At 45.2% G+C, this 26,034-nt stretch overlaps 1 protein-coding gene across 6 annotated transcripts in view; it reads right to left on the bottom strand.

The window, feature by feature from the left end:
• Positions 1 to 18,275: 18,275 nt before the first annotated feature.
• Pced1b (PC-esterase domain containing 1B) overlaps positions 18,276 to 26,034 on the bottom strand; it is a 145,983-nt gene continuing 138,224 nt past the window's right edge. For all 6 annotated transcript variants that reach the window (XM_085678759.2, XM_087899212.1, XM_085678760.2 and 3 more), the window contains one exon: positions 18,276 to 19,914. In XM_085678759.2, the coding sequence (XP_085534885.1) occupies positions 18,558 to 19,856 (1,299 nt within the window). In that variant the 5' untranslated portion in view covers positions 19,857 to 19,914 and the 3' untranslated portion in view covers positions 18,276 to 18,557. The remainder of the gene's footprint in view (positions 19,915 to 26,034) is intronic.

Genomic DNA, 26,034 nt, shown 5'->3' with positions numbered 1-26,034 from the left:
TGCATCCAGAAGAAGAATTTGCCTCCCAGGAAGAGATTTCACACAGGTGAAAAAATGGGAGAGACATTGGTTGGCTGGACCACACCTTGGCCAGTTAGTGGATCTCTTGCCCTCTATTTTTTAAATTTTTATTTATGTATAAGTGCTCTGCATACACACACCTGCACACCAGAAGAAGGCACCAGATCTCATTATAGATAATTGTGAGCCACCATGTAGTTACTGGGAATTGAACTCAGGACCTCTAGAAGAGCAGCAAGAGCTCTTAACCTTTGAGCCATCTCTCCAGCCCCTCTTGTCCTCTATTTTAACCCAAAATGTTAAGAGGACTCTGAGGGCAGAATACCTTTCATGAGTTCCCCTGGAACCCACAGACTCCTGAAGGATATTCTCTGACCTGCACAGGTGGGTGTCCCCCTTCCGCAAATAAGGAAAAACTTAAATCTCAGCTCAGTGCCCCAAAGGTAACCTTGGGCAGGGGAGAGAGTCACTAGAGCCCTTTATTTGTTCATTCTCCTCCTAACGTGACCATATTGAATACATCTCCTTTCTCTGCTGTTGACTGTTGGTTGCATCTTTATTGGACTATTGAGGACAAGTGATGGAGCCTAGCTTGGTAGGGTTGCCAGGATCCAGGCTTCAAGTTGAAATAGTTACTCCCCTGATGTATTAGAATTCATGCTAAAATATATTTGAGTTCAAGAGTTTTGTTAAAATGAAACCATCTTTAGTTAGCAAAGATACAGTTGTCTCTATTAATGAGAAGATCGGGGTCTTTGTGGGGTTCAGTGCAAGTGATGGCTAACTATTTGTGAGAATCTGGGTTCGATGCATAGCATCAAAAATGAATGGGAGTGGTAATTATGATCTTTTAAAACTTAGTTTCAACCCCTGGTTGGCAGAACAATGGCTTTTCAAAGATGCCTGTCTCCCCCTCCCTCCACATGTGTGTATGGGTGTTTTGCTTGCATGTATGTCTGTGTACTACAAGTGTGCTAATATATATGAAAGTCAAAAGAAAGCATTGAATCTTCTGAAACTGAAATTACAGACAGTTGTGAGCCACTGTGTGGGTGATGGGAACTAAACCCAGGTCCTCTGGGCTAGCAGCCGGTGCTTTTAGGAGCACTAAGCCTTCTCTTCAGGTCCAAAGGCATCTTTCTTAAGACAGAACCTGAGAGTAAAGGTTTCATAGCAAGAGGGGATAAAAATGGCAGGTGAGAGCCAGGTGTTGTGGTGCATGCCTTTAATCTCAGCACTCAGGAGGCAGAAGCAGGCAGATCTCTGTGAGTTTGAGGTCAGCCTGGTCTACCTACCAGGACTGCTAGGGCTACTTTGTGAGAACTTGTCTTGAATGAATGAATGAATAAATAAATATAAAAATATAAAATGGCAGGTGGAACTAGGGTGGCTGTCTGCTAGCTGCAGACTGGGTAGATTATTCAATAGCGTCAGGCAGCCTCGACGTCATTACAATGTTCTTAAATGTGGCCATGGGAGACAGAAGATGTGGTGCAAGGCAATAAAGATCTGCTTTGACCATTCCTGGCTTAGAAGACAAAAGGGTGCTACAAGGCAGGGAGTGGGAGCCGCTTCTAGTTGGAAAAGAAAGGTTGACAGTTTCCAGCTTCCGTAAGGGAGCACAGACCTGCCAACATCTTGGTTTGTAACCTAGTGAGACTGGTTTCTTACCTCTTTTATGTTCTCTAGGACTGCAGCACAATAAATGTATGCTATTTTGATCCACCCATCTAACAGTGTGGGACAGGAGCTCCCAAAGCTAGAGAACTTCTTGACCTCCATGTCCTTTCTTGAGTGTGTACTTTGATATGAGCGAGCGATCCCTTGGTCCGTGGGGGCTATGCTTAAATGTTCCTTCAGGAAAAGTCACCTTGAAATATGACCTTCACTGTGAGGTGCTTTCTGGGAGTGGTAGCACACACCTTTAATGCCAGCACTTGAGAGCCAGAGGCAGGTGCATCTCCTGTAAGTTCAAGGACTGAATGGCCTATCTATGCACTGAGTTCCAGGCCGGCCAATCAGGGCAACACAATGAGACCCTATCTCAGAGAAGGGTGGGGGACAATAATTCATGTATCACACTTAGAAGCAGAGGGTGTTCAGGAGTCCATGAGGTCATCAGGGTGGTGCCTATGATTTAATCCTGTAAGATATGAGCACACACACACACACACGATTTAACTTGCCATGTGAAGCCTGGTGTCAGCTAAGGATAGCAAGAAGGTTATCACTACATGTGATAAGCTAGAATCATGAGCCAGAACAAGCCAGTTGTCCTTGTCTGTTTTCTAGTCCTTGGTTATTCTGTAACACGCTTTTCTTTGCTTTTCTGTCCTACATTTGAATTCTTGTTTATGTCACCCTGATTCGGATGAGGCCACCTTCTGGGGCAGAAGCTAACCTTGTCTGTCTTTTACAAGGCAGGGTGTGCCCTCCCCGCTCCTGTCCTTGCATGGTTGCTTTCCCTCCCTTCAGCCCCTGCACTTTCGAGGCTCTTTCTCCCAGGAGCACTCACTGTCTTCTGGATTAAAGGTGGTTGAGTGTACTGAATCTCCTCTGCCATGGTGTGTGTGTGTGCGCGTGTGTGTGTGTGTGGCGCTGGGGACTGGACTTAGGGACTCACACATGTTGGGCAAGTGCTCTACCACGGAGTCATGTCCCGAGACCTCTAAAATATTTTAAAGTCCTGATAAGGATCATCTTTGACTGATCTCTAAATACACAGGGCTGAGACAATACATTTGTCCTATGAATGTAACAGAAGGTCTTTTATATGCGTGTACATATATATGTAGCTATGTGTGTGTGATATAAGTAACACAGATATGCAAAGAACACTCTAGAATAACCATATGCCTTCATAGGAAGGAATAAGGAAGAGAAAGAACCTGGAGTTGGTCCATCAGTTTCCCATCATCCTCTGGGAACAGCCTGAGCACGGGAGCGATGGGTGAGATGACTGGGGAGGTCTCTCTGAACTGTGAAGCGCAGGCATCTCTTGGATCTGAGGAAGGGAACTGTGGAACAGCAGCACATAAGGCTGACCTGCCATTCTCACTATCGTTTTGTTTGGGTTCTAGTCACCAAGCGTGGATGCAATAGCTCTTTCTTTTTCTATGCTGATGTTAGACAAACTCTTTCTAGAAACTGAATAAAGCTAGCCACAGCATCCAAATGTCTGTGTGTATACGTGGCTTGTATCCAAATGTCTCCATGTGTACTTCACTTGAATATTTCAATACAAGGCCATACTTTAAAAAAAAAAAGTCATGGGATGTTTTGTCTTCAGGGTGAAGAGTTATCTTTGTAACGCTGTCCTTTCTAGGCTATGGAGATAGAGTCCATTAATGCAGCGTGTTATGGCAATTGCTCCAGCTGTCTTCCAGCTTTGGTCTTTCTAAAGTCAACATTTGACCTTAAAATAAACAACCCATAAAGAGTCTTCATAGTTCACCATGCATTTCGGTTGGCCCTTTCTTTTTAGGATCTAGAAATGATAAACCAGGGCTACATCTTAAATTGACTATATTTTATATTGAATGGACTAGTTACTGTGTAGTTAGACACTGCACTAAGTGCTTTCCAGCGATTGCACCATTTACAAGGCTGTGGGAACTGTTGACTTAGATAGAGTTCTTTTATTAGTTTTTGTATCATGTGTGTCTTTGAGCATACATGTCTCTGAGGAATCCAGAAGAGGGCACAGGCTCCCTGGAGCTGGAGTTAAAGGCAGTTGTGAGGCTCCTGATGTAGGAGCTGAGAATCAAACTTGTCTTTTGCAAGAGCAGTATTTGTTCTTATTGGGTGAGCCACCTCTCTAGCCCTGGTACTGTTATTTTTAAGTGTTGATGTCTTTTCTGGGTCATTTTATGTGAGCCTGACACAAGCTAGAGTCATCTGAGGGGAGAAAAACCTAATTGAGAAAATGCCTCCAGAAAATCAGGCTGTAGGCAATCTGTAGGGTATTTTCTTAATTAGTGATTGGTATGGGGAGGGCCCCGACCCCTTGTGGGTGGAGCCATTTCTGAGCTGGTGGTGTAACTATTCAGCCACTCATAGGGCTGTATTTCTGGGTCCTAAAGGCAGGCATATGTGGGCGGACCCGTGGGAACAAAGGACCTGGGTGACCCACATGCGCACATGAATGGTTACCTCCACGTGTGACTCAACTAAAGCCCTTGTGTGCATGCGTGGGTCGCCCGCCATCTGCGTCATCAACATCTGATGGACTCACTCATGCAAACCTCCTGTGCGCATGTGCAAGGTGTGAGTCGCCCGTCATCAGCGTCTGATGTAGTCACATCTTCCCCCTGTGAGCATGTGCTAGGGGGTCTTTAAAAGCTGGACGCACCATCTTTTCCCTCTCTCTCTCCGTACACGTTTTCTCAGGCCTGTGAGCAACCCCCTCTTCTAATAAACTCCTAAGTGGATTTGTTTGCGTGTCGTGGCTTCTCACTTGTGTTGGACATTTCAGGTGGTCCTGGGTTCTCTAAGAGGGTAGGCTAAGTAGTCAAGGCTGGCTCTGAGCCTGTGATTTTTTTTCTTCCATCTATCTCTTGAGTGCTGTGATTTTTTTTTTTTAAAGTGGAGAAAATTTTGCTTGTAATCCAGGCCACCCTGGGAACTTAGCATGTAGTCCAAGTGGGTTTCAAGCTCATTCTGTACACGATTCTTCCTCCCAAGTGCTGGGGTTACAGGCCTGCAACACTGCTCAGCTCTGCAGATGTTCACAGTATCGACCGTGTAGCAGTCACGCTCTGAGGGCTGTTGTTCGGTCGTTGGAGCCTTTTGCATGCTAAGAAGCCTTGTACCCTGAACTACACCCCAGCCCCCAGAGCTTTACAGTTCTGACTCAGAGACTATACTCCCAGAAGACTGATTTATGAACAGAGACCTTGAATCCAACAATAATTTTAAAAATATTTTTATTATTATGTTTTTGCACAGATGTAGGTGCATGTGTGCCACAGTGCACGTGTGAGGTCCCATGACCATTCTCAGGAGTCATTTCTCTACTCCCATGGAGGACCAGGGGCTGAACTCATGTCATCATGGTTGCAAGTCAAGTGCCTCCCCAGAGCCATCTCCCAGGTCCCCACTATATTTATGGAGTACTTACTTCATTCAGCATTTGGAAAAAACATTATTATTATTTATAAAGCAAATGACATTATATGAAGTGAATACAGAATACAGTTACTATTTTAATGAGGCTTAAATTTAATCCTTTGGTAGATAGACTATGGAGGTTTAGTATACTACATAGTCGTTATATGATGAAAGTTAAGTCTCCCCAAAATTTCCATAAGAAGGTTTGAGACCCGAGTATTAAGTAATTAAGTAAATTAGTAGCAGGGTCTGGGGGTTCCTTTTTGGTGGAGGTGTAGGCAGGAGAAACAGTTCAAAGTCATCCCCAGCTACCCAGCTACATACTGAGCTTGAGGCTTGTCTGACTACATGAGCCTCTGCCTCAAAAACAACCCAAACCCAACCCAACCCAACCCAAAAGAAATCAAAAGAAAAATGAAGACATTTCTTAGTAAGGTATTATACTCCATCCCCTACTAGCAATTTCCTTAAATACTCTTACGTAATGTGGATTTCTTATCTAGACTTTATAACTATGAGAATTTAATGTTTTTCTTGATACAAAATAATTCCTTTTAAACATTAACAAATATGCATTTGCCAACAAATAGAAGACGAGCGCACTAGGATAGAGTGCACTAACTCACAGACATGCTAAGACCTTCAGTTGGCTATGCAGGTATTTGCTGGCTAGTTAGGAAAGATGCAGTCCCACAATGAAGATGATGTCACATGCAAAGGGATTTTTTTTCCCCACCCAACATCCATAGTAAGTGCTGGTTTTTATAAGGTCTTCTCTAATGGCCAGCCATTGGCTCCTTCCGACCCTCAAAACTAAGAGTACTCACCCTCTAACAGTATGTTTGTGTCTGTGGGACCTATATCTTTGCTGGGAGTTCAATGCTGAGCTTACTTCAACCTTCTGTGTTAGCACTGGGGCCACTGGATTGGCTCAAAGCCCTAGATCTTATGGAGAGCTCCATTTCGTATGACCAGGGTCAGGACTTTCTTCTGTGCTTGGCTCTTGTTGGCATAGGTTAAGCTAACCGGAATGGGGTGTCTGGCCTCACTCACTGTCATACTTCAGTCGTCGACAACCTGACTCTTAATTCAAGGCAATTCTGGGTAGTGGAGGGAAACTATAAGTCATCATTTTCTTACCCATAATGCAATCACTGTTTGACGCATGAATCACCAGCAGCTGAAAACATTGGAATATATATAGGGCATCATGAACCCCAACAGCCTCTATGTTCCAGACTGCAGTTCTAAGAGAGGCTTCCAGGTAGCACGGAAGACGTGGTGGTCAGTATTATTACCTGATGCTGAGAGGATGCTGCCATACAATGTGAGCTGTGCTTCCTCATCGATGAGGTATTCCACTTGACTCTGCTCCAGCCTCCCTGGATCTAACTCGGCTTTATAAGAAACACTGACGAAAGTGAAATGACACAATAAAGAAGCCAGGGTCACCTATGGGGGCCAGGAAGTGGAATATGGTAGTCTGAATGTAAATGGCCCCCATAATCTCAAAGAAAGTGGCACTATTATGAGGTGAGCTTTGTTGGAATGGGTATGGCCTTGTTGGAGGAAGCGTGTCACTGTGGGGGTGGACCTTGAGGTTTCCTATTCTTGGGATACTGTCCAGTGTCTCAGTCAACTTCCTGTTGCTGGAAAGATGTAGCATTCTCAGCTCTAGCACCACGTTGGCCTACAAACCACCATGCTCTCCATCATGACGATACTGGACTGAGCCTCTGAACTGTAAGCCGCCAGCTTAATTAAATGTTTTCCTTTATAAGAGTTGCTGTGGTCATGGTGCCTCTTCATAGCAACAGAAACCCTAAGTAGGACAATGTCTAGACCTGCACTATGCTGGAGGAGCAGAAAAACATGCCAACGCAACCCAGATTTAGGTGTTTTGTACTTTTCATATTTTAGGGGGAGAAACCTTAATAGCAGTGGTTTTGAGCATGGTCCTCTTCTACGACCTGCCAAGATATTCAAATTCTAAGGTTTTACTCTGGACACACTGAATTGAAACCTGGGTTCCAGGAAAGGCTTTGCAACACACTAAATAACATTGAGAACATTGTCATTAAACATGGTGCAGATAAGGTTAGAATGGCTGATGAGGCAAAATACACAATCAAGATTTACTTGGCAAGGGGCCGGAGAGATGGCTCAGTGGCTAAGAGCACTTGTTGCTCTTGCAGAGGACCTAGGTTCAATTTCCAGTACCCACATGGTTCACAACCATTTGTAACTTCTCTTCCAGGGAGCTCAGTGCTCTCCTCTGACCTCCACAGGCACCAGGCACTCATGTGGTGCCCATATATACAGGCAGGCAGAAATACTCATACTATCAAAATAAATAAATCTAAAAACAAACACCAACAAAAAACACTTGCCCAGACTAGCCCATTTTATTTAGCCATGGGAGTACGATGTGAAAACAATATGCCAAGTTCAAGAAGTACTATATCAGCCAAGGTACACGTTGATGACAGTAGCGTGAGGGCACCGGTGCCCAGGCCTGGCACCCGAACTGCATGAGTTTGCCAGAGAAGCTCTGGGGTGCTCTTGACTTTTTAAGATGGGTCTTGCCTTGGAACTAGAGTCCCATGTTTAAAGAGGGTGCTGTTGCTGACAGCTGCTCAGCTTCAGAATATTGCTCCTTGTCACTCCCCAATTACCATGTGACATTGTGATGCATTTGAGGATATTCTGTGGACCTGACACAGACATCAGATGCCCAGGATGGAAGTCTTCCACTGCATACCAACACTCTGCAGGCAGTTCCAGTACGGGCTGGCACAAACTTAGTTGTGTTTGGATGGTGTAACATACAGCAAAGATTTTTACCCTGGAATTGTGGCATATCAGTCAGGATTCTCTAGAGGAACAGAACTGATCAAATGAATCTATACATATAGGGCTTTAGTAGATTGTCTTACAGGTTAGGTTCAGCTAGTTCAACAACGGCTATCTACCAACCAATGGAAGGTCCAAGAATCGGGCAGTTGTTCAGTCCATGAAGCTGAATGTCTCAGCGGGTCTTCAACAAACATCAGAATCCTGAAGAAGGAAGCTCTAATGCCAGCGAAGGAGTAGACTTGCTAGTGAGAGCGCATGCAAGCAGGCAGAGAGAGCAAGCCTCCTTCTTTTTCATAGGCTGCCAGCAGACGGTGCGGCTCAGAGTAAAGCAAAAGATCTGGATTAATGGTGGGTCTTCCCACTTCCAATAATTTAAGCATGAAAAAATTCCCTCACAAGTGTACCCAGCCTCTTGAGTTGAAAACAATAACCAGGCCATAATTACGCCCAATATGATATAACTATTCCATGTACAATCACAAACACATTATGTATTTTACAATAGGTGGTAATGTCCCTTGAAGTACATTCTTTTAGTATCACAAACTTTAATATAATAACCATCTCTTAATTGATGTTACATTTCATGATAAAGAAAACACAAATGTTTGTTCTTAACAAATACGACAGAAACACTCACATCAATCATCCTCCTTGTTTCCACACTGGTCATGTGACCTTAGCTGGAATTTATAATCACAGGACATAGCGTTATGGGGCAAAGATCCCAAGGACCACCCATCAAAACCAGAGTCTGAGAGTCTTCACTAAGATGGCCAGTGACTGCCATCTTAATATGGAAACAATCTTCACAAAGTCGTGATGCTTTGAAAGGCAAAAAACCATATTCTGGTTGGCAGCTGTGGAGGGAAGTAGAACAAGCAAGCAAAAAGGCAGCAGTTGGCTGGGGCATCTTGAGCTTAAGCCCCTGGCACAGGGTTGGGTAATTTTCTTAGAGACTTCCCCACAGCAGGGGGTGTAAGTGGTTATGTGCAAGAGTCAGCTCCCAGCAGGAACTTAGATGGCTGCAAAAGGGACAAGATGGAGGAACCTTGACCCCTTTCCAATGGTAGCACCAAGAGACACCCTGAAGAATCTCCTGCTCTTCACAGATAATGTTTCTTACCTCCAGTGTGGAGAAGCAATCCAATTTCCCCTCGATAATCTGGATCAACTGCCCCTGCTAACACTGTTATGTCTTTCGTAGTTTGTTGGCTTCAGGGCACCAAACTGGCCAGGGGAAAATCTGAGCTTCCAAAATGTATTCCAAAGAGTATGGATCCCTCTGAAACCAAAGTTTCTATGCCAACAGAACTAAAGGTGGCAGAATCTGGAGGCAAAAATTTTCCTAATGGGTCACTAGGAGTGACAGTGGGTAGAACCAGTCCCTTTGACACCCTCGATGCCTGGACCCATGGATCCTGGAAACTGTATGTTGATTCAAAGCATATACTGCCTCCTGAAGAACACCACCCCAGCCCTCCAGGTTGCTGCTACACGGGTGCTATAACTGTGTCTTCAAATGGCCATTCCACCTTTCTATCGGGCCACCTGCTTCAGGATGGTGAGAACAAGGTAAGGCCAGTGGATTCCACGATTGTGAAGCCACTGTTACACTTCTCTGGCTGTGAAGTGAGTTCCTTGGTCAGAAGCAATACTGCGTGGACTGCTATGATGGTGGATAAGGCATTCCGTAAGTCCATGGATGGTGGTTTTGGCAGAAGCATTAAATGCAGGAAGAAACAAATCCGTAACAGAATAAGTATCTACCCCAATAAGGACAAAATGTCCTTTCCATGAAGAAGTGGTCCAATGTCGTCAACCTGCCACCAGGTTGCTGTCTGTTGACCCTGGGAAATGGTGCCATGCCAGCAACCAGTCCTAGCAATGGCCAGGTCCCAGAGAGTAGGTAAGGAGTGCGTGAGGGACAACTGAGTCAGGCAGCGAAGCTGGGAGAATCTTGCAGCTCTTACCGACTAGCAATCAGGTTGTTTCTTTATTAATACAGATTTCATAAAACAAAGATAAACTCATGATTTTCCAAGAGATGCAGATCATAAAATTTTGTCCCAGACATGTGTTTGACTTCCTATTGCATGCCCAGGGTCATAGATTCAGTTACAGTTAGCAAGTACAGATAGAACAGATTTTGCTTTCAACTATCAGACCCATAACCCAACTTTAAAGACTCTACAGAATATTTCTGCCAAAGCAAGCATCCTGAATGAGGCAGCCTGGTCTCAGGTTGGCAGCATTTGAGGTTTCAAAGTGTTAGACAGATAGAAAATAATCAAGTCAGTGCAGGTGAGTGGCCATGCTTTAATCAATGTATTATTCACCCTTGGTGGTCAAAGAGCTACTTACAAGTCAGCGTGAGCCTGAGAACTCCCTCAGACAAAAGCTGCTGCAGCTGTTATTCAATCGCTGGTATAAATAAAATAATTGCACTTTCAAGCTCTATAAAAAAAACTATACATTTGTTTAAGAAAATACTTTTGTTCCTAGTTAAATGATATCACCATAGCCTGGTATGAGCCGGTCTTTTTATGAATGGCCAATCTTGATACCTAACTCTACTTTCTTATATCCTTATATCACCTTTACCTGCTATTATGTAGGGAAAAGGTTATTTTAGCCAATCTAACTTTGCTACTGAGTTCTTTCCCTCGAGGGGTATACCCTGTACGACCCCCTATCTTGTAAGCTACACTTTCAGGGAACTCTGAGCTCAGTGTAGAAGGAGGACTGTGATCTGCTGCCAGTTCTCCTGGCCGGTTGGAGCCTGTCAGCTTCTGCCAAGCTTATACTGTTCTGACTATTCTGTTCCCGAGTTTGCTTAGGGGCAGATGGACCACGAAGATCCTAGAGCCATAGCCTCATAAAGAAATCTCTAGTATCTGTGTGTTTACCACAATCTCTAGAGCATAAGGAAGAGTTCCAGAGCCAGGTAAGGTTGTTTCCCTGCAAGGAGTAGTATGTTTAGGACTTTCCTAAAGGTATTTAGACATAATTTTCCTGGGAAAAGGCATAAAATTAATCGTAATGTGGGAAGTCCCCCAAGAATGCGACACCCAGAGACCAAAACCGAGAGTGAGAGACAGCTTGACCACAATTGCAGCATTGGTTCAGCTGTGCTGGAACTGTGTCAAACAGCTGTGCTGGCGTCATGACCTTGCTGTTTCTAGCAGCTATGGCTGTGCCCATGCCATATCTGGGGTTCAGTGGTGGTCTCTACTGTTGGCAGATCTGGCAGTTGTAACCAGTTTGGCCTTGGTGAGTGACAGTCCATGTTGTCTAGACCATGCATAACCCCCATCTCTGCCACCATGACCATTTTGTCCATGGGCTCATTGGGCAATGACAGGAATGGCTCAGAAAAGAGGCTGACTGTGCACAGAACGGGTCACCCCGTCTACTTTATTACTGAACTCCTTCTCAACTGTGGTCGCCTTTTGAGCATTTACACGGGACACAAGTATCTTTACATCCTTTGCCCATTTGGAGAGGTCTATCCACATACTTCCTCCCCAGTTGTCTTTCTTACCAGTTTTCCAATCATGCTCTTTCCAAGTCCTTGACCACCCAGTCAAACCCATGGCTCTAGCCAATCATGTGATCTAGTAAATACTTGTACATCTGGACATTTCTCCCTCCAAACAAAATGACCACGTGTACTGCCCCAAGTTCTGCCCACTATGAAGGTTTCCCTTTGCCTGTGCCTTTCAGGGTTGTCCCAGAAAGGGGTTGTAATGCTCCCGTTGTCCACTTGTGGGTGGTGCCTACATGATTTGCAGAGCCATCAGTAAACCAGGTCCTCGTCTTGTCTTCCACAGTCAGCAGGTCACAGGAACCTCATGAGGCTGCATGGCAGCAGATGTCGGTGTTATGGGAGAAGAAACCATAGGCATTTGGGAAACTTCTTCACGTAACTTGCTTGCACCATCAGGACCTGCTTGGGCCCAATCATATAGATACCACTTCCATTTGATAACGATTGCTGTTGTACACATCCTAGCTCAGGTTGCGTGGTAACTTGGTGGCCCATTGTCAAATGTTCAGTTTCCACTAAGGCTCAGTTGTAGGCCAAGAGCCATCTCTCAAAGGGAGATTAGTTGTCTGCAGATGATGGGAGAGCCTTGCTCCAAAATTCCAAAGGTCTCTTCTGTAATTCACCTATAAGTGCCTGCCAAGGCTCCAAACAGCATTCCTATCTGCCACTGACACCTCAAGTACCATCGGGTCCGCTGGATCATATGGTCCAAGTGGTAGAGCAGCCTGCACAGCAGTCTGGACCTATTGAAGAGCCTTCTCCTGTTCCAGGCCCCACTCAGACTAGCAGCTTTCGGAGTCACTTGGTATATGGGCTGAAGGAACACACCCAGGTGAGGAAGGTGCTATCTGCAGAATCCAAATAGACCCACTAACAGTTGGGATCTTTCTTGGTGGTGGGAGAGGCCATGTACAATAACTTATCCTCCACCTTAGAAGTATCTCTTGCATGCCCCACACTGCTGGGCCCCGAAGAGTTTCATTGCGGTAGAAAGTCCTTGAATTTTAATTGAATTTATTTCCCATCCTCTGGTGTGCATATGTGTTACCAACAAGTCCAAAGTGGTTGCTACCTCCTGCTCACTCGGTCCAATTAGCATAACGTTGTCAATATAGTGCATCAATGTCATATTTTATGTAGGAAACAGACAACCAAGACCCCTTTAAACTAAGTTAGGACACAGGACTGGAGAGCTAATATATTCCAGAGGTAAACCTATAAAGGTATATTGCTAGATTTGCCAACTGAAAGCAAATGGCTTCTTGTGGACAGGTACCAAGAAAAAGGCATTTGCTAGACCAACAGCTGCAACCATTTACCAGATGTTCTAATCTGCTCAAGTAAGGACACCACATCTGGTCCAGCAGCTGTGCTCAGAGTCACTGTTTGATTGAGTTTTTGATAGCCAACTGTCCTTCCCCATGACCCATCTGTCTTCTGCACTGGCTAGACAGGAGAATGAATGGGACATGCGGTGGGAACCGCCACCCCTGCATCTTTCAAGTCCAAGTCCTTGACGATGGCACTGGTTTCTGCAGTTCTTCCAGCGATGCCATACTGGCTTGGATTCACTATTTTCCTCGGTAGAGGTGACTCTAAAGGCTTCCACTTAGCCTTTCCAACCATGACAGCCCTCACTCCACAGGTCGGGGAACCAATGTGAGAATTCTGCCGACTTCTAAGTATATCCATCCCAGTTATATTCTGGGACTGGGAAAATACCCTCGGGTGACTTCAGGGACCCAATGGATCTACTATGAGTCATATTTAAGCCAAAACTGTAATAATGAACTGACCTCTGCAAGTCCCAACTTTAACTGGAGGGCCACAATGTTTCTTGGGGTCTCCTGGAATCAGTGTCAAATCAGAACCAGTATCCAATAGACCCCTGGTTGTTTCCTTTCCCCCAGTATACAGATACCCTTGTAAAATGCCGTAAGTCCCTCTTAATTCATCCACCTGAACAGCAGCATCTCCAACCCTAAGATCTGGACCAAGGAAAAGGGTGACATCAAAGCTCTTCAAAAGTGCTGATGCCCCTCACCATTTTGCATCTTACAGGATTAAGTTTTACACAGCATATCAATCCAGCATTGCAATTTCCCTGAGCCTTAAAATCCCTTCATCAGCACTAAGCCAAGGGACATTCGGCATCTCCAACTTCTTTTCAGTATGCCAGCTTTTGACAAATGCTTCAGTCAATCAAATAAACTTTTGACACCTTTTTAAAAATGTTTGAGCTTCCATATAGTGGGCCCGTGTAAATCAACTCAGCGCAATCCAGTTTTATATTCCTTCCACCATCATGCCACACCCTTAAAATCCATTCCCACACCTATTCCCCAGACTTCTGCTTGAATGAATTGGCAGACTCGCCAAGCTCTTTAGCAGGGCAGCACACCTACTCAGGGAGTACCCATTCTCCCTCCCCTCTAGGAGCCTGCTTAGCCTTGAATCTGCTTACAGGTCTAGAGACAAGGATTGGTGGGCCCTGAGGGACATCAGGATTATCTTGCCTGGTATTTCATTCAGAGAAAGTCCTGCTGGTTTAGCAGACAGTGGAGGATTAATTTCCTCAGTCAGGCAGAAAGTTGACGTTTCAAAGGGAGGGGGTGGGAATACATCTGCTGAGGGTAGAGAGACTACTTCCTCGGGTGATAACCCCTGAGAATCTGAGGTTCAGAGTTCTCAGCTTCTATAGGGTCCTCCCACACATTTCCATCCCAAGTTACAGGATCCCATTCTTGACCAATTGATACCCTTACCATAACTGTCAACATTCTCTGAGTCTGAAACTAAATTTTTGCTGTAATTCAGCCAACGTTTTCTTTTCTTTCTTTTTTTTTGGGGGGGGGGCGTTGTTTTGTTTTGTTTTTTGAAACAAGGTTTCTCTGTAACTTTGGAGCTTGTCCTGGAACTCACTCTGTAGACCAAGCTGGCCTCAAACTCACAGAGACCCGCCTGTCTCTGCCTCCTGAGTGCTGGGTTTAGTTATGTACCACCACTGTGCAGCTATTTTTTAAATTGATTTTATTGAGCTATACATTCTTCTCTGCTACCCTTCCTTACTCTCCCCTCCTCTTTCACCCTCTCCCAAGGTCCCCATGCTCCCAATTCAGCTTTGTAGTCTTTTTCTACTTCCCATGTAGTTTAGATCCATGTATGTCTCTCTTAGGGTCCTTATTGCTTTCTAGGTTCCCTGGAATTGTGGTTTGTAGGCTGGTTTTCTCTGCTTTATGTTTAAAAACCACTTATGAGTGAGTATATACAACAATTGTCTTTCTGGGTCTGGGTTATCTCAATCAATATGATGTTTTTTAGCACCATCCATTTGCCTGCAAATTTCCAGATGTCATTTTTTTTCTACTGTGTAGTACTCCATTGTGTAAATGTACCACATTTTCCTTATCCATTCTTCGGTCAAGGGGCATTTAGGTTGTTTCCAGGTTCTGGCTATGACAAACAATGCTGCTATGAACACAGTTGGGCACATGTCCTTGTGGTATGAGTGATCATCCTTTGGGTTTATACCCAAAAGTGGTAGGTATTGCTGAATCTTGAGGAAGGTTATTTTTTAATCTGAGAAATTGCCATACTGATATCCAAAGTGGCTGTATCAGCTTGCATGCCCACGAGCAATGCAGAAGTGTTCCCTTTACCCCACAATCTCTCCAGCATAAGTTGTCATCAGTGTTTTTGATCTTGGCCATTCTTACAGGTGTAAGATGGAATCTCAGAGTTGTTTTGATTTGCATTTCTCTGATGGCTAAGGATGCTGAGCATTTCCTTAAGTGTCTTTCAGCAATTTTAGATTCCTCTGTTGAGAGTTTTCTGTTTAGGTCTGTACTCCATTTTTTTTTTTTTTGGATTATTTGTTCTTTTGATGACAAACTTCTTGAGTTCTTTGTATATTTTGGAGATTAGTCTTCTGTCTGATGTGGGGTTGGTGAAGATCTTTTCCCATTGTATAGGTTGCCGTTTCGTCTTGTTGATTGTGTCCTTTTCTTTATGGAAGCTTTTCAGTTTCAGGAGGTCCCATTTATTACTTGTTTCTCTCCGTGTTTGTGCTACTGGGGTTCTATTTAGGAAGTGTGTTTGGCCAACTTTCTAATGAGGGCTTTGGTTTGGTTTTCCACAATTTGAGCCCTGTGGCTGCTGGAGAGAAGATTCGCTCCCTCTCAGGTTACACCCAGAAACCTGACTGTTGATGCTCGTCTGAAGCTAGGAAATTTTAGCACTGAGTTCATTGTCCTTCACCCTATCCTGAGATGCTAAAAGCTGGTTAATTTCATCAGCAAGCCCATTCTTTTCCTTTGTCAGTTTACCCAGAGATGATGGGAGCAACCAACTAGAATCCTCATTTTCCTCACAAACTGTCAAAAGTTTTACATACAGAGTGACCAGATCCACTGTCTCTCACAACTGGTGAATAGGGATAACCAAGCACATCTGTCTCCCTAAGTTTCAAAAACAGTTCACACCATGGGCTTTCAATACTCTGAGTTTTTAGGAGAGGGTTCAGAAACTGGAGAGGCTTTGGTAACTGTAGGTGTTGGCAAATCGGAAAGCCTATGCCAGATACTTAAAATATTCATCCTTATGCCTGTGTTGTTCTAGAACCACTTCTGGCACCAAAATCTGTATTAGGGTTCTCTAGAGGAACAGCTGATAGAATGTATAGATATATTTTCTATCTGTCTATCTATCTATCTATCTATCTATCTATCTATCTATCTATCTATCTATCTATCATCATCTACCTACCTACCTACCTACCTACGAGAAAAGGGGGTTTATTAGAATGGCTTACAGCCTGTGATCCACCTAGTCCAACAATGGCTGCCTATCCAGTTAACTGAGTCTTAGTTAATTCCAGACATAGTCAAGTTGACAACTAAGAATAACCATCACACATGGATTTCGGCTTTGTGACTTTCCAAGCTGTAAGAGAATACGTCTATATACGAAACAGTCTCCCTGACCAAACCCTTTAGCTCTATCTCCCTGTGAACTGTCATTGAATGGCTATCACTGTTTAATCCATAACCCAGAAATTCATTACCAATTTACCATCTGGTCCTTGGCACTACATCTAAGAACTTGGCTCACCAAGCACAATGAGAGAGATGAACAAAGATTAATGCTTATTAATCTGGGAGAGATAAAAGAATATCAGGCTTACTCCTGAAAGTATAAAAACTCAGTAAGACTCAGATCAGAAGTTATGTGCTGTTTGGAAAATAAACCCAGAATTAATGTACGTGAGGACTGATGGTGCCGGGCCACAGCCAGACATTGCCCCTCTGGTTCTGTTTGACATCCTGGCAAATTGTTTTTGTTAAAAACCACATTTCTAGGGTCCTCAAAGGTTATCACCATGCTGCTTCAACTATACACCATCAGATTGTTACATAGGTGCTGGCCAGTGTACACGAGCTCTCTAGGATCGGGGTGGAGACATACCCATACCTTTGTAAAGAATCATCTCCACATTCAACACTGGGCAGAGAATATTTTTCAGTCCCAGGACCTCAGCTGCTGGGATCTCTGAAGTAAGGACCTTTTTCCAGAAATATGTTCTCTTTGGTGGGGGTGATGACCAAGTGCTGTGTATTTCTTCTGGCACCATCTGGTCTCAATTTCTTGTGATTTCATGAATGCCACTCTTGTAGAATCACATTATCACCCTTTAGGGATGGACTATGAAGCAGCCCAATCCCTCAGCACAAAACTGCCATCACCCAGATTCTACGCGCATCTAGTTGAGTACTTTATCTGAGGAAGGGTCTAGCACTTAAACACATTTAATGACTTACAGAATACTGGTTGTGGCCATTTCTGAGTTGATCCCGAAAGGGCTGGTGACTGGGTGGTCCCTTCCAATCTGCAGCTGTATTCTACAATGGTAATTCACATTGCCACTAGGTGTGGCTTACCTTTCTCCAGTTTCCTCACACACACAAGCTAGGACTAGTCATGGGGTCACCAAGTCAAAGGTAAGCCTCCCATCTAACCAGCATGCATAGCTTTTCATCCACCACACAATTCCAAGTGACAGTGTCCCACCTCTGCTCTTCCCGTCTGGGGAGGACAGCTGCTGTAACCTCAGGCCTGAGGAAAGCTAATGGAGGGCTGGGGACATAGCTCATTTGGTAGACTGCTTGCTTGGCATACATGAAGCCCTGAAGTTTAATTCCCAGAACCCCATACACCAGACACAGAGTGTATGTGTGTAATCCCAGCACTCAGGAAGCAGAGGCAGGAGGGCAAGTTCAAAGTCATGTTCACCCCGTGTCTCTCTCTCTCTCTCTCTCTCACACACACACACACATTAACGTAAACTATAACAAGTATAAAGTAGTAGGAAGGGCTAGTCAAGTCCTTTTTTGCACTCAGTTTTCCCATTTGTAGATGTTAACTTTTATGCATTTAGTTTTTCTAGTCCTAAAAGGCATCAATTCTTTGAGGAATTCGAATCACAGAAAGCTCCATTTCTGCCGCTTCCTTGTGAGGTCTCCAATCTATTTACAGGAACTCTCTTGGAATTCCTTTAAACTGTTTTGAATAGTTTACTAAAGGGCTGTCAAAACTACAGTCCTTGTTCTAAGAGCTAACGGATTAACTATAAGAAGAGGCAGCCATTAAACACACACACACACACACACACACACACACACACACACGCACGCACGCACGCACGCACGCACGCACGCACAAGAGGCAGAACCACTTTTGGAAATAATTTCTGTATTTCAATTTTATTTTTACAAAAAGGCAACAAGAATAGCGATGGGGGGAGGTAGTAAGAATGCTTGCTTGGTCACTGGGGGAAAGAGACCTCCTCAGGCAGCAGGAGTGGGCCAGTGTGCTATTCCTTGTCTCTAACAGCAGTGAACACAGAGACGTCCAACATGGGACTAGCTGGGTTTAAGTAGCAAGGTCAGTGTGTGGAGACTGAGACATGAAAAGGGAAAGTCAACATCACATAGCCCCACCCAGAGGTAAAGGGGTTTAAGTCAGGCTACTGAGGCCTTGACTCTAGGCAGGCTGGGGCATGTCTTTGAGGTCGCCTGGGCCTCTCTCTCCAGGGCATATAGGGGCCATGCGCAAGATACCTCGGGAAACCCCTATGTACCACAGGGGCCTGGCGCTGGTAACAGGGTGGGCGGAAGTTGGGCATGGGTGGTTGGGGATAAAAACTAAAGTCACCCTCAAAGGTGTATCCTGTGTGGGTAGGTGAGGGGTCCTCTGAATGAATATAGAATTCATCTGACTGGAAAACATGGTCCGAGGAAAAATAGGAATCTTGTGGATAGTGTGGTAATGGGGGTGTCGCCTGAGGTGGGGGTAGGGAACATGCTAGGAGGGGTGGGGGCCTTAAGGGCAAGCCAGGGGGTGGGAACAGTGGGCGTGGCCTGGGAAGAGGCATGGGTGGAGACAAGGCAAAGGCCTGGGGACCTCTATTGAATGGGGGCTGCCATTCTTCTACCTGACTCGGACTTTCCCACACCACAGGACCAGGCTCCCATGGGTCTCGGTGGGGCAGATCCACCCCCCAAGCATCAGCCATGTGGGCAAGCAGCAGGTAGGAGAGTCGGCGGTGTGCATGCTCATTCCAGTGCACCCCATCTCCCTGCAGATGCTTCTTGGCCTGCCGGAAGTGGAAATTTAAGTCCAGCACATCGAAGCAGCGCTTGGTTGCTTCAGCATGGCTGTAGAAATTGGCTTGGCTCACTCTTTTTTTCAGGGTGGCCACCGAGATCCGGTACTGGCCCTTACACTTCTGAGGGAGGAAGGCCGCCTTGATCTTGTCACCCAAAGGCATGGCAGTGTTCCACACTAGCAGGCATGACTTGGGCAGTACCTGGTCCATGCGCCCAAACAGGTTCTCCAGGTTCTGCTTGTAGCTACTCAAGGAATTCCGCCCATACCTGGAGACGTCCCAGAGGCAAGAGTTCATAATGATCACATCTGGCGCATGCGTGCCCGACTGCAGCTCCTCTAGGACGCTCTCCATGTACTCAGAATAGACGCGCGTGAGGAAGTAGAAGCGCACCAGATGATGGTCGGAGCAGAACTCGCGCACCTCGCGGTAGTCAGTGCGGTTGTGTAGGGTGTCCAGCTCGCCTCCCTTCATCAGCTGATCCTTTTCAAATGTCAGCTCCCCTTTGGTTCTGAGCTGCTTGTGACTGAGCAGGCAATCCTTCTGCAGCAGGAGCACCAGGTCCTTGTATACCGCCCTATGTACAGAGTCCCCAAGGACGACCACATACTTGTTGTGGAGAAGCTGCTGAACTTCTGAGGCCAACAGGCGAACCATGATGCCCTGCGCGGCGCCTCTTAGCTCCCTCTTTTGCACAAGCTGGGTCTGGGAATTGCTAGAACAGAAGAGAGAGCGCTGGGAGGGGCTCACCCTTAGGCAGAGGAGCAAGCTTAAGAAAGATAGGGGAAAGGTACAGTTTGGGGAACTGCTGCCTGAGGGTGTGTGCCCCCGAAAAAACCATATTGCTGGCTCCAGAAGGCTGGGCCTGATTGGGGTGGGGGGAGCTGGGAAGAGGGAAGGAGCAGAAACCCTCCTTGATCTGTTAGGCCTGCAATTTGTTCTTCATCAATCTCCCTGTTTACTTCCAACAATTACCATTTCCTAAAGCTCAAACCATCTTCAATGTTTAAAAAAAAAAGAAATCCAACCACTGGGTTGGGCAGATGGCTGAGTGGGTAAAAAAGGCACTGAGGATCTATGCTTAAATCCCAAGCACAGCCCAGCAGATCCCAGAGGCTTTTCTGACAGCTAGTCTAGCCAAAACAGCAGGCTTTGGGTTCAGTCAGAGAACCGCTCTCAACAAATAAAGTGGGCAGCTGTGCCTGGTGATGGCTGCCATTAATCCCAGCATTTGGGAGGCCGAGGCAGGCAGAACTCTGTGAGTTCAAAGGCTAGGTGGGTCTAGTGAACTCCAGACCAGCCAATACTACATAAGGAAAACCTGTCTCAATAAATAAATAAATTGGGGTGTGTGTGTGTGTGTGTGTAGAAAATGGCAAAAAGAAGACACCTCTCAGACCCAGAAAGGCAAATAAATATTGCTTTTTTTTAAAAAAGGAAAGCATGCATCACTGATGTCTCCAGACTTGAGCGTGTATGTGTGTGCTCACACCCCACCCCCAAACGACATTCACACACTTAAAAAAATGAAAAGAGAAATAAAAAGGGTTCTGGGGATAGAGGTCTCGCTTGTCGAAAGCTCTAGGTTCAGTATTCTGCATCTACAACCAGAGGAAAAACGCTAATGACTGACTTTATTTCCACTCTTCTTCCACGCCTTTCTCTGCCTGTACATTCCTTTCTGCCTTTCTAGTCTCCTGTCAATCTGTCTCTTGATGAATTTGCAAGGCTTTGCCTTTTTAAACACTCTGATGAAATGCTGGGAGATGTGGCCCTCATCTTCAAAACCTCAAATGAAACCCAGGCAGTGGTGGCGACACCTCAAATCCCAGAGCTGCAGAGGCAGGAGGATCTATGTGAGTTGAAGGCCAGCCTAGTCTACATGGCTAGTATAGCCCATGTTGTGGGACCCTGTCTCAAAACACAAAACTTCATGTGCAAGGTTTATTTCAGCCTGCCACTTAGGCTGCATCCCCTGGGACAATTAAAAAGTAGACTCCCACTTCAACACTACCTCCAAACTACAAGCAGGCAGGGACATAACAGCCACTTTGGCTGTGTGAAAGCCCGTGGGATCCACCATGCCCTGAGAGCTGTAAGGTAATATACACTGTAAACATTTTAATAGGCATGGGTGGATAACTGGCATTAAATTGTTAGAAAAAAAATTGTCATCTTTTTCCCTTTGATTTTTTGAGGCAGGGTTTCTCTGCATAGCCCTGGCTGTTCTGGAATTTTCTCTGTAGACAGACTGACTCTGAACTCACAGAGATCCGCCTACCTCTGCCTCCCTAGTGCTGGGAGGATTAATGGCGTGCACGACCATTTATTATTTTTTGAGAAAAGATTCTGCTGTCTAACCGATGCTGGCCTCAAACTCCTGATCATTCCATTTTAGCCTCTGAGTGCTGGTTATTGTAAGAATGTGCCACGACACCTGAAACTTTCTCTTTGAAACTGGGTAGCCCCTCACAGTCCTACAATTCACTAGGTAGACCAAGCTGGCCTTGAAGAATTCAGAGATCCCTTTGCCTCTGTTTTCCAGAGTGCTGGAATTAAAACAAATGGGACGGTAGGCCCAGCTACCAAATGTTAAGGCTGTACTACATGTGGTTTTAAGTGGTCACAAATATAAATTATAAAAACAGGGAGCATATATACTTAGTTTTTACAGAACAGGTAAAAATACTGACTCATCTTCCCCCAGTTTTTACTATTGCTCTGAGAAAAGAAGTTTCACGGGGAGTGGCGGCACACCTTTAATTCCATCACTTGGGAGAGAGGCAGCTGGATATCTATGACTTAGAGGCCAGCCTGGTTTACTTAATGAGTTTCAGGGACAGCCAAGGCTATATTGTGAGACCCTGTCAACAAAACCAAAGAGGGGAAAAAAAAGTTTAACAATAATAGCTCACCACTGTGATGCACAAACCAGTGCATGAAGTAGAACACACACAGGGCTGGAGATGCTGCTCACCTAGCCCACGGAGAGCCAGGAGTTGCATCCCCATCACCACACAACCAGGGAGTGGTGGCACAAGCTGTAATATCAGCCCTTGGGAGGACCAAAGCCATCTATGGTTACTTGGTGAGTTCAAGGCCAGCCAGGTATACAAGAGCCACTGTCTCAAAAAGAGAGGGGGGAGAGAATGAGCTAACATTATTTGTCCTCTGAGCTTAGAAACATTGATAAACTAGGCTTGGTAGTATAGGACCGTAAGGGAGGCAGAGGCTGGAGAATTGCTACAAGTGCTAGGCCAGCCTGATCTACACAGTAAGACCCTGTCTTAAAATATCAAAAAAAAAAAAAAAAAAAAAAAGAATTAACAGGAGGGGGGAGGGGGAAACTCAGGGGTAACTGTCAGGTGTGGTGCAAGCTTGTAATACCACACAGCAGGACAGAAAAGGAGGACCAGGGGTTCAAGGCCAGCCTGGGTCAAAAACAAGAACATCCATGCTAGAGAAGAGCACTGCTTTGGATCCACAGCTGGGATGGACTCGGCTCTCCTTGCCAGCTCTTTGCTGCAGCTAAGTTACTTGGCCTCTCTGAAACACGAGGCGTGAGTGTGGAGCACTCAGATATGCTGTTTATTCTGCCGTGAAGGCAGACACTCACGGGGGCCAGTTGAGACTGTCAGATTCCTTGCAGCTGGAGTTCAGGGCCCTTGTGAGCAGCCTGAGTGGCTGCCTGGTTCTGAGCAGCAGGGCTCTTAACCTGAACCAAGGCTCCAGCCAAATGTAAAGTACTTAGAACAAGGCCTGCCGAACTTTTAGCACCAGCATGAGTTAGTGATTCTCAGTGAGCATGCTACCGAATGCCACCAGTTTAACCATCTGCAAAGGGGAGAACTGTTCACCTTTCATTCGGGTTCCACAAAAACCAAAGGAGACAACGCCCACAGGGGAGCGGATGTTTACAAAATGAGAGATCGTTCTCTCCATTCCTACGTTGATAGAAAAGTTTATAGGAATCATGGACTTACTCATTTTTTATTCGTAGGCAACGACTGAAACCCAGAGTGGATGGTTGTGTGTGCTTGGGGGGTAGGGGTAATGACTCTATGACATCTCATTCAGTATCAAGCAAGAGCCACAAATATTAAACCAGGTAAACATAGTAAAGCATAGTCCATAGTAAAGCATAGGAAAACAAAATGCTGCAGACAACAACTTCCCTGAGGAAAGAGGTAGTTCTCGGGATCTTAACCAGAGAACCTCAGACCACATGCTGCGTCCCCCACCCCCCCAATCAAGCAGACCAGCAAGAATTCTCCATTGTCCTCCAGGGGAAGGTGCAGATAGCGTCAAGGAGAAAGAGAGGGAGAGAGAACATTCCAGTAAGCAGCTGAAACCAAGACAAGGGGTGGGGGCGCACAGCAACCAGATGGACAAAGTCAGACACCCTCTGCCTGGTCCCCAAGGGAAAGAATGGGCTGTGCTAGGATGGCACCCAACACATGGCATAGCTAAATGACACTTTTAGTAAAAACCCGAATCTTCTCAGACACTTAACAAAGGCCAGAAACTTCCAGTTTCAGGTTCTTTTTATTTATAAAAACTGAAACAAAAAGGGATTTGACTATAGTCAGGTTAGAGCAATTTGTTGAACTCCCTCATTACTTTTGGAAGCGATTTTATGGACTCATTTAATTAGGGAGGAAACAGAGCGGGTCAGCTGTTGGGCTCCAGAACCAGGTACAAAAGGGCAGTCTCAGCTGGAGTGGTGTAAACACCTAAGATTCCAGGAGGGTGGTGCTGGTGCTGGATTGCTCAAAAAGAAAACTCAAAATGAGTTGCTCCCTCCCTCCAGGGGAGAGATAAGGCTGCCAAGGACAGATAAGAGGGGGCTGACTCGGCAAGAGGGCTGTGTGCAGAAGCACCCAAGGCTGAGTCTAAGGAGTCAGTGGGGTACAAGGCCTACACTTCCACTCTTAAAAAGTTTTCTGACTCTCCAAAGCTGTTGCGCTGCAAGATCTGGGCCTCTAAAGTACGGGAGAAATATGCATTAATAACAGCTACCGCTATTTTAAAAACTGACTTTCAAGCCAATTTGCTTGTATTTCTCCACTTGGGGATAATTAATTTTTCAGAAGCGTCACAGGGCATGAATTATAAATCTTTGACTATTACTTTATAGCTATCGCAAAACAAACCCAGCACATTTATTTTTCATTAATCAATGTTTTGTGGTAATTAGGTTACTTTTTGGAAGAGTGAAAACAAACGAGGCTGGTTGCTCGAGAGATGGGACAGAGATGTCTTAAAGCATGGCAGACCTGAAAATTGGGATGCTGCTAGGCTTTCTAGCAGGAACCCTTATCACGAACAGTTCCATGCACCAGACTAAAGTCCACTCTAACATTACACTAGGCCTACAAACAGCCCCTTTCCCTTTAAAGGCATTTTGGGGGAACTTATCTATCAATCATCTATCTATCTGTTCTGGGTTTTTTTTGTTTTGAGACAGGGTTACACTATGTAGGCCTGAAACATGATATGTAGACCAGGTTGGCCGTGAAGATCTGCCTGCCTCTGCATCCTGAGTGCTGAGATTAAAAATGCCCAGCTCAAATAATTATTTTTTTTACTTTCCCAAGATCCCTTTCAATTTTAAGGCAATGCACGAAAATAATTATTTCTCAGGAAGTCACCTTTTGACTGCCTTATGCTTTGGCAATTGTTTAGTTTTCTAAGTTGAACCAATGAGCCAAAAATTATAGGGCCTGCAATGGAGCCTACTAGATTGGGCTGGGCCTACCAACAGTCAGTTATGGATCCCAGAGTGGCCCACAGGGCCTGCTAACTGCTGGATAGTGATAGCTTCTGGGGGAAGGGCAGTCACTGTATTCTGAACTCGGGCCTGGGAACTCGCCACAAAGTTTTGATTTGGGGCAAGTAAGCTAATATCTGCTTTACACAGCACCAAAAGTGGGAGAAGCCGTATTTTAAGAATGGCTTTAGGACCACATCAAATATATAAAGGCATTGTGAAATACTGTGGTTAAGTGTGGCACCAAGGAAACCACTGCCAGGTGGCCACTGCGTAACTGGCCTGAGGCCTGCAGTCTATTGGTCAAAATGTAGTTTCCAGTGTGCATCAGGGCCTTGACAGCGGTCACTCTGCATATTTAACTTGGCTGAGACCTGTGACCACAATGACATCCAGCCTTTAAAGTGGGTTTCCGGTGGCTACAAATCTTAGGCTGGCGTTGAGGTGGATACACACTGAGAAACGTAGTTGTACCAGCTCTCCCCACCAACATTCAACAATGCTGCGATTTGGCTGATACATCACTGGAAGAACTTCAAACACTGTGAGTCTGAAAAGTTACAAAGCTTAAAATCTCTTAAAGCTCCAAAAATCAAAAATACGCTTAAAGTATTCATGTTTTCCCATATTAATAGTCTATTATAAATCTTAAAGGCTACAGAAAGAAATGCAAGGAGTAAATTTAAGGATGAAGTAGAAGACCCTGATACTCGCTATGCGGGTGGCATCACTTTTTAGAAAAAAAGAAAACCCTTGAGTTTTCGTATCTCTAGCTGTCCCGGAACTCACTCTGCATATTAGGCTGGCCTCGAACTCAGAGATCCGCCTGCCTGTCTCCCAAGAGCTGTGATTAAAGGCATGTGCCACCACCGCCAGATTCCCATTTGGATCTTTTAAACAGTTCCTAAAAGCTTGACTTCGATCGTATACAGGTTTTCAAATTTTTAGCTATTACCACTCCGATTCGTTATTTCAATTCCCCCTTTAATTTGTCTAATAGGGTAAGGAAAATATCCTGAGTTGGCAACCTGGCTTTCACCTCCAAGAAACAGTGCCATACTGGTC

The sequence above is a fragment of the Myodes glareolus genome, chromosome 19 (genome assembly GCF_982192425.1).
Source record: "Myodes glareolus chromosome 19, mMyoGla1.1, whole genome shotgun sequence".
NCBI lineage: Eukaryota > Metazoa > Chordata > Mammalia > Rodentia > Cricetidae > Myodes > Myodes glareolus.
Note: the sequence above shows the minus strand (reverse complement) of the source record. Positions and strands in the feature narration are given on the sequence as shown.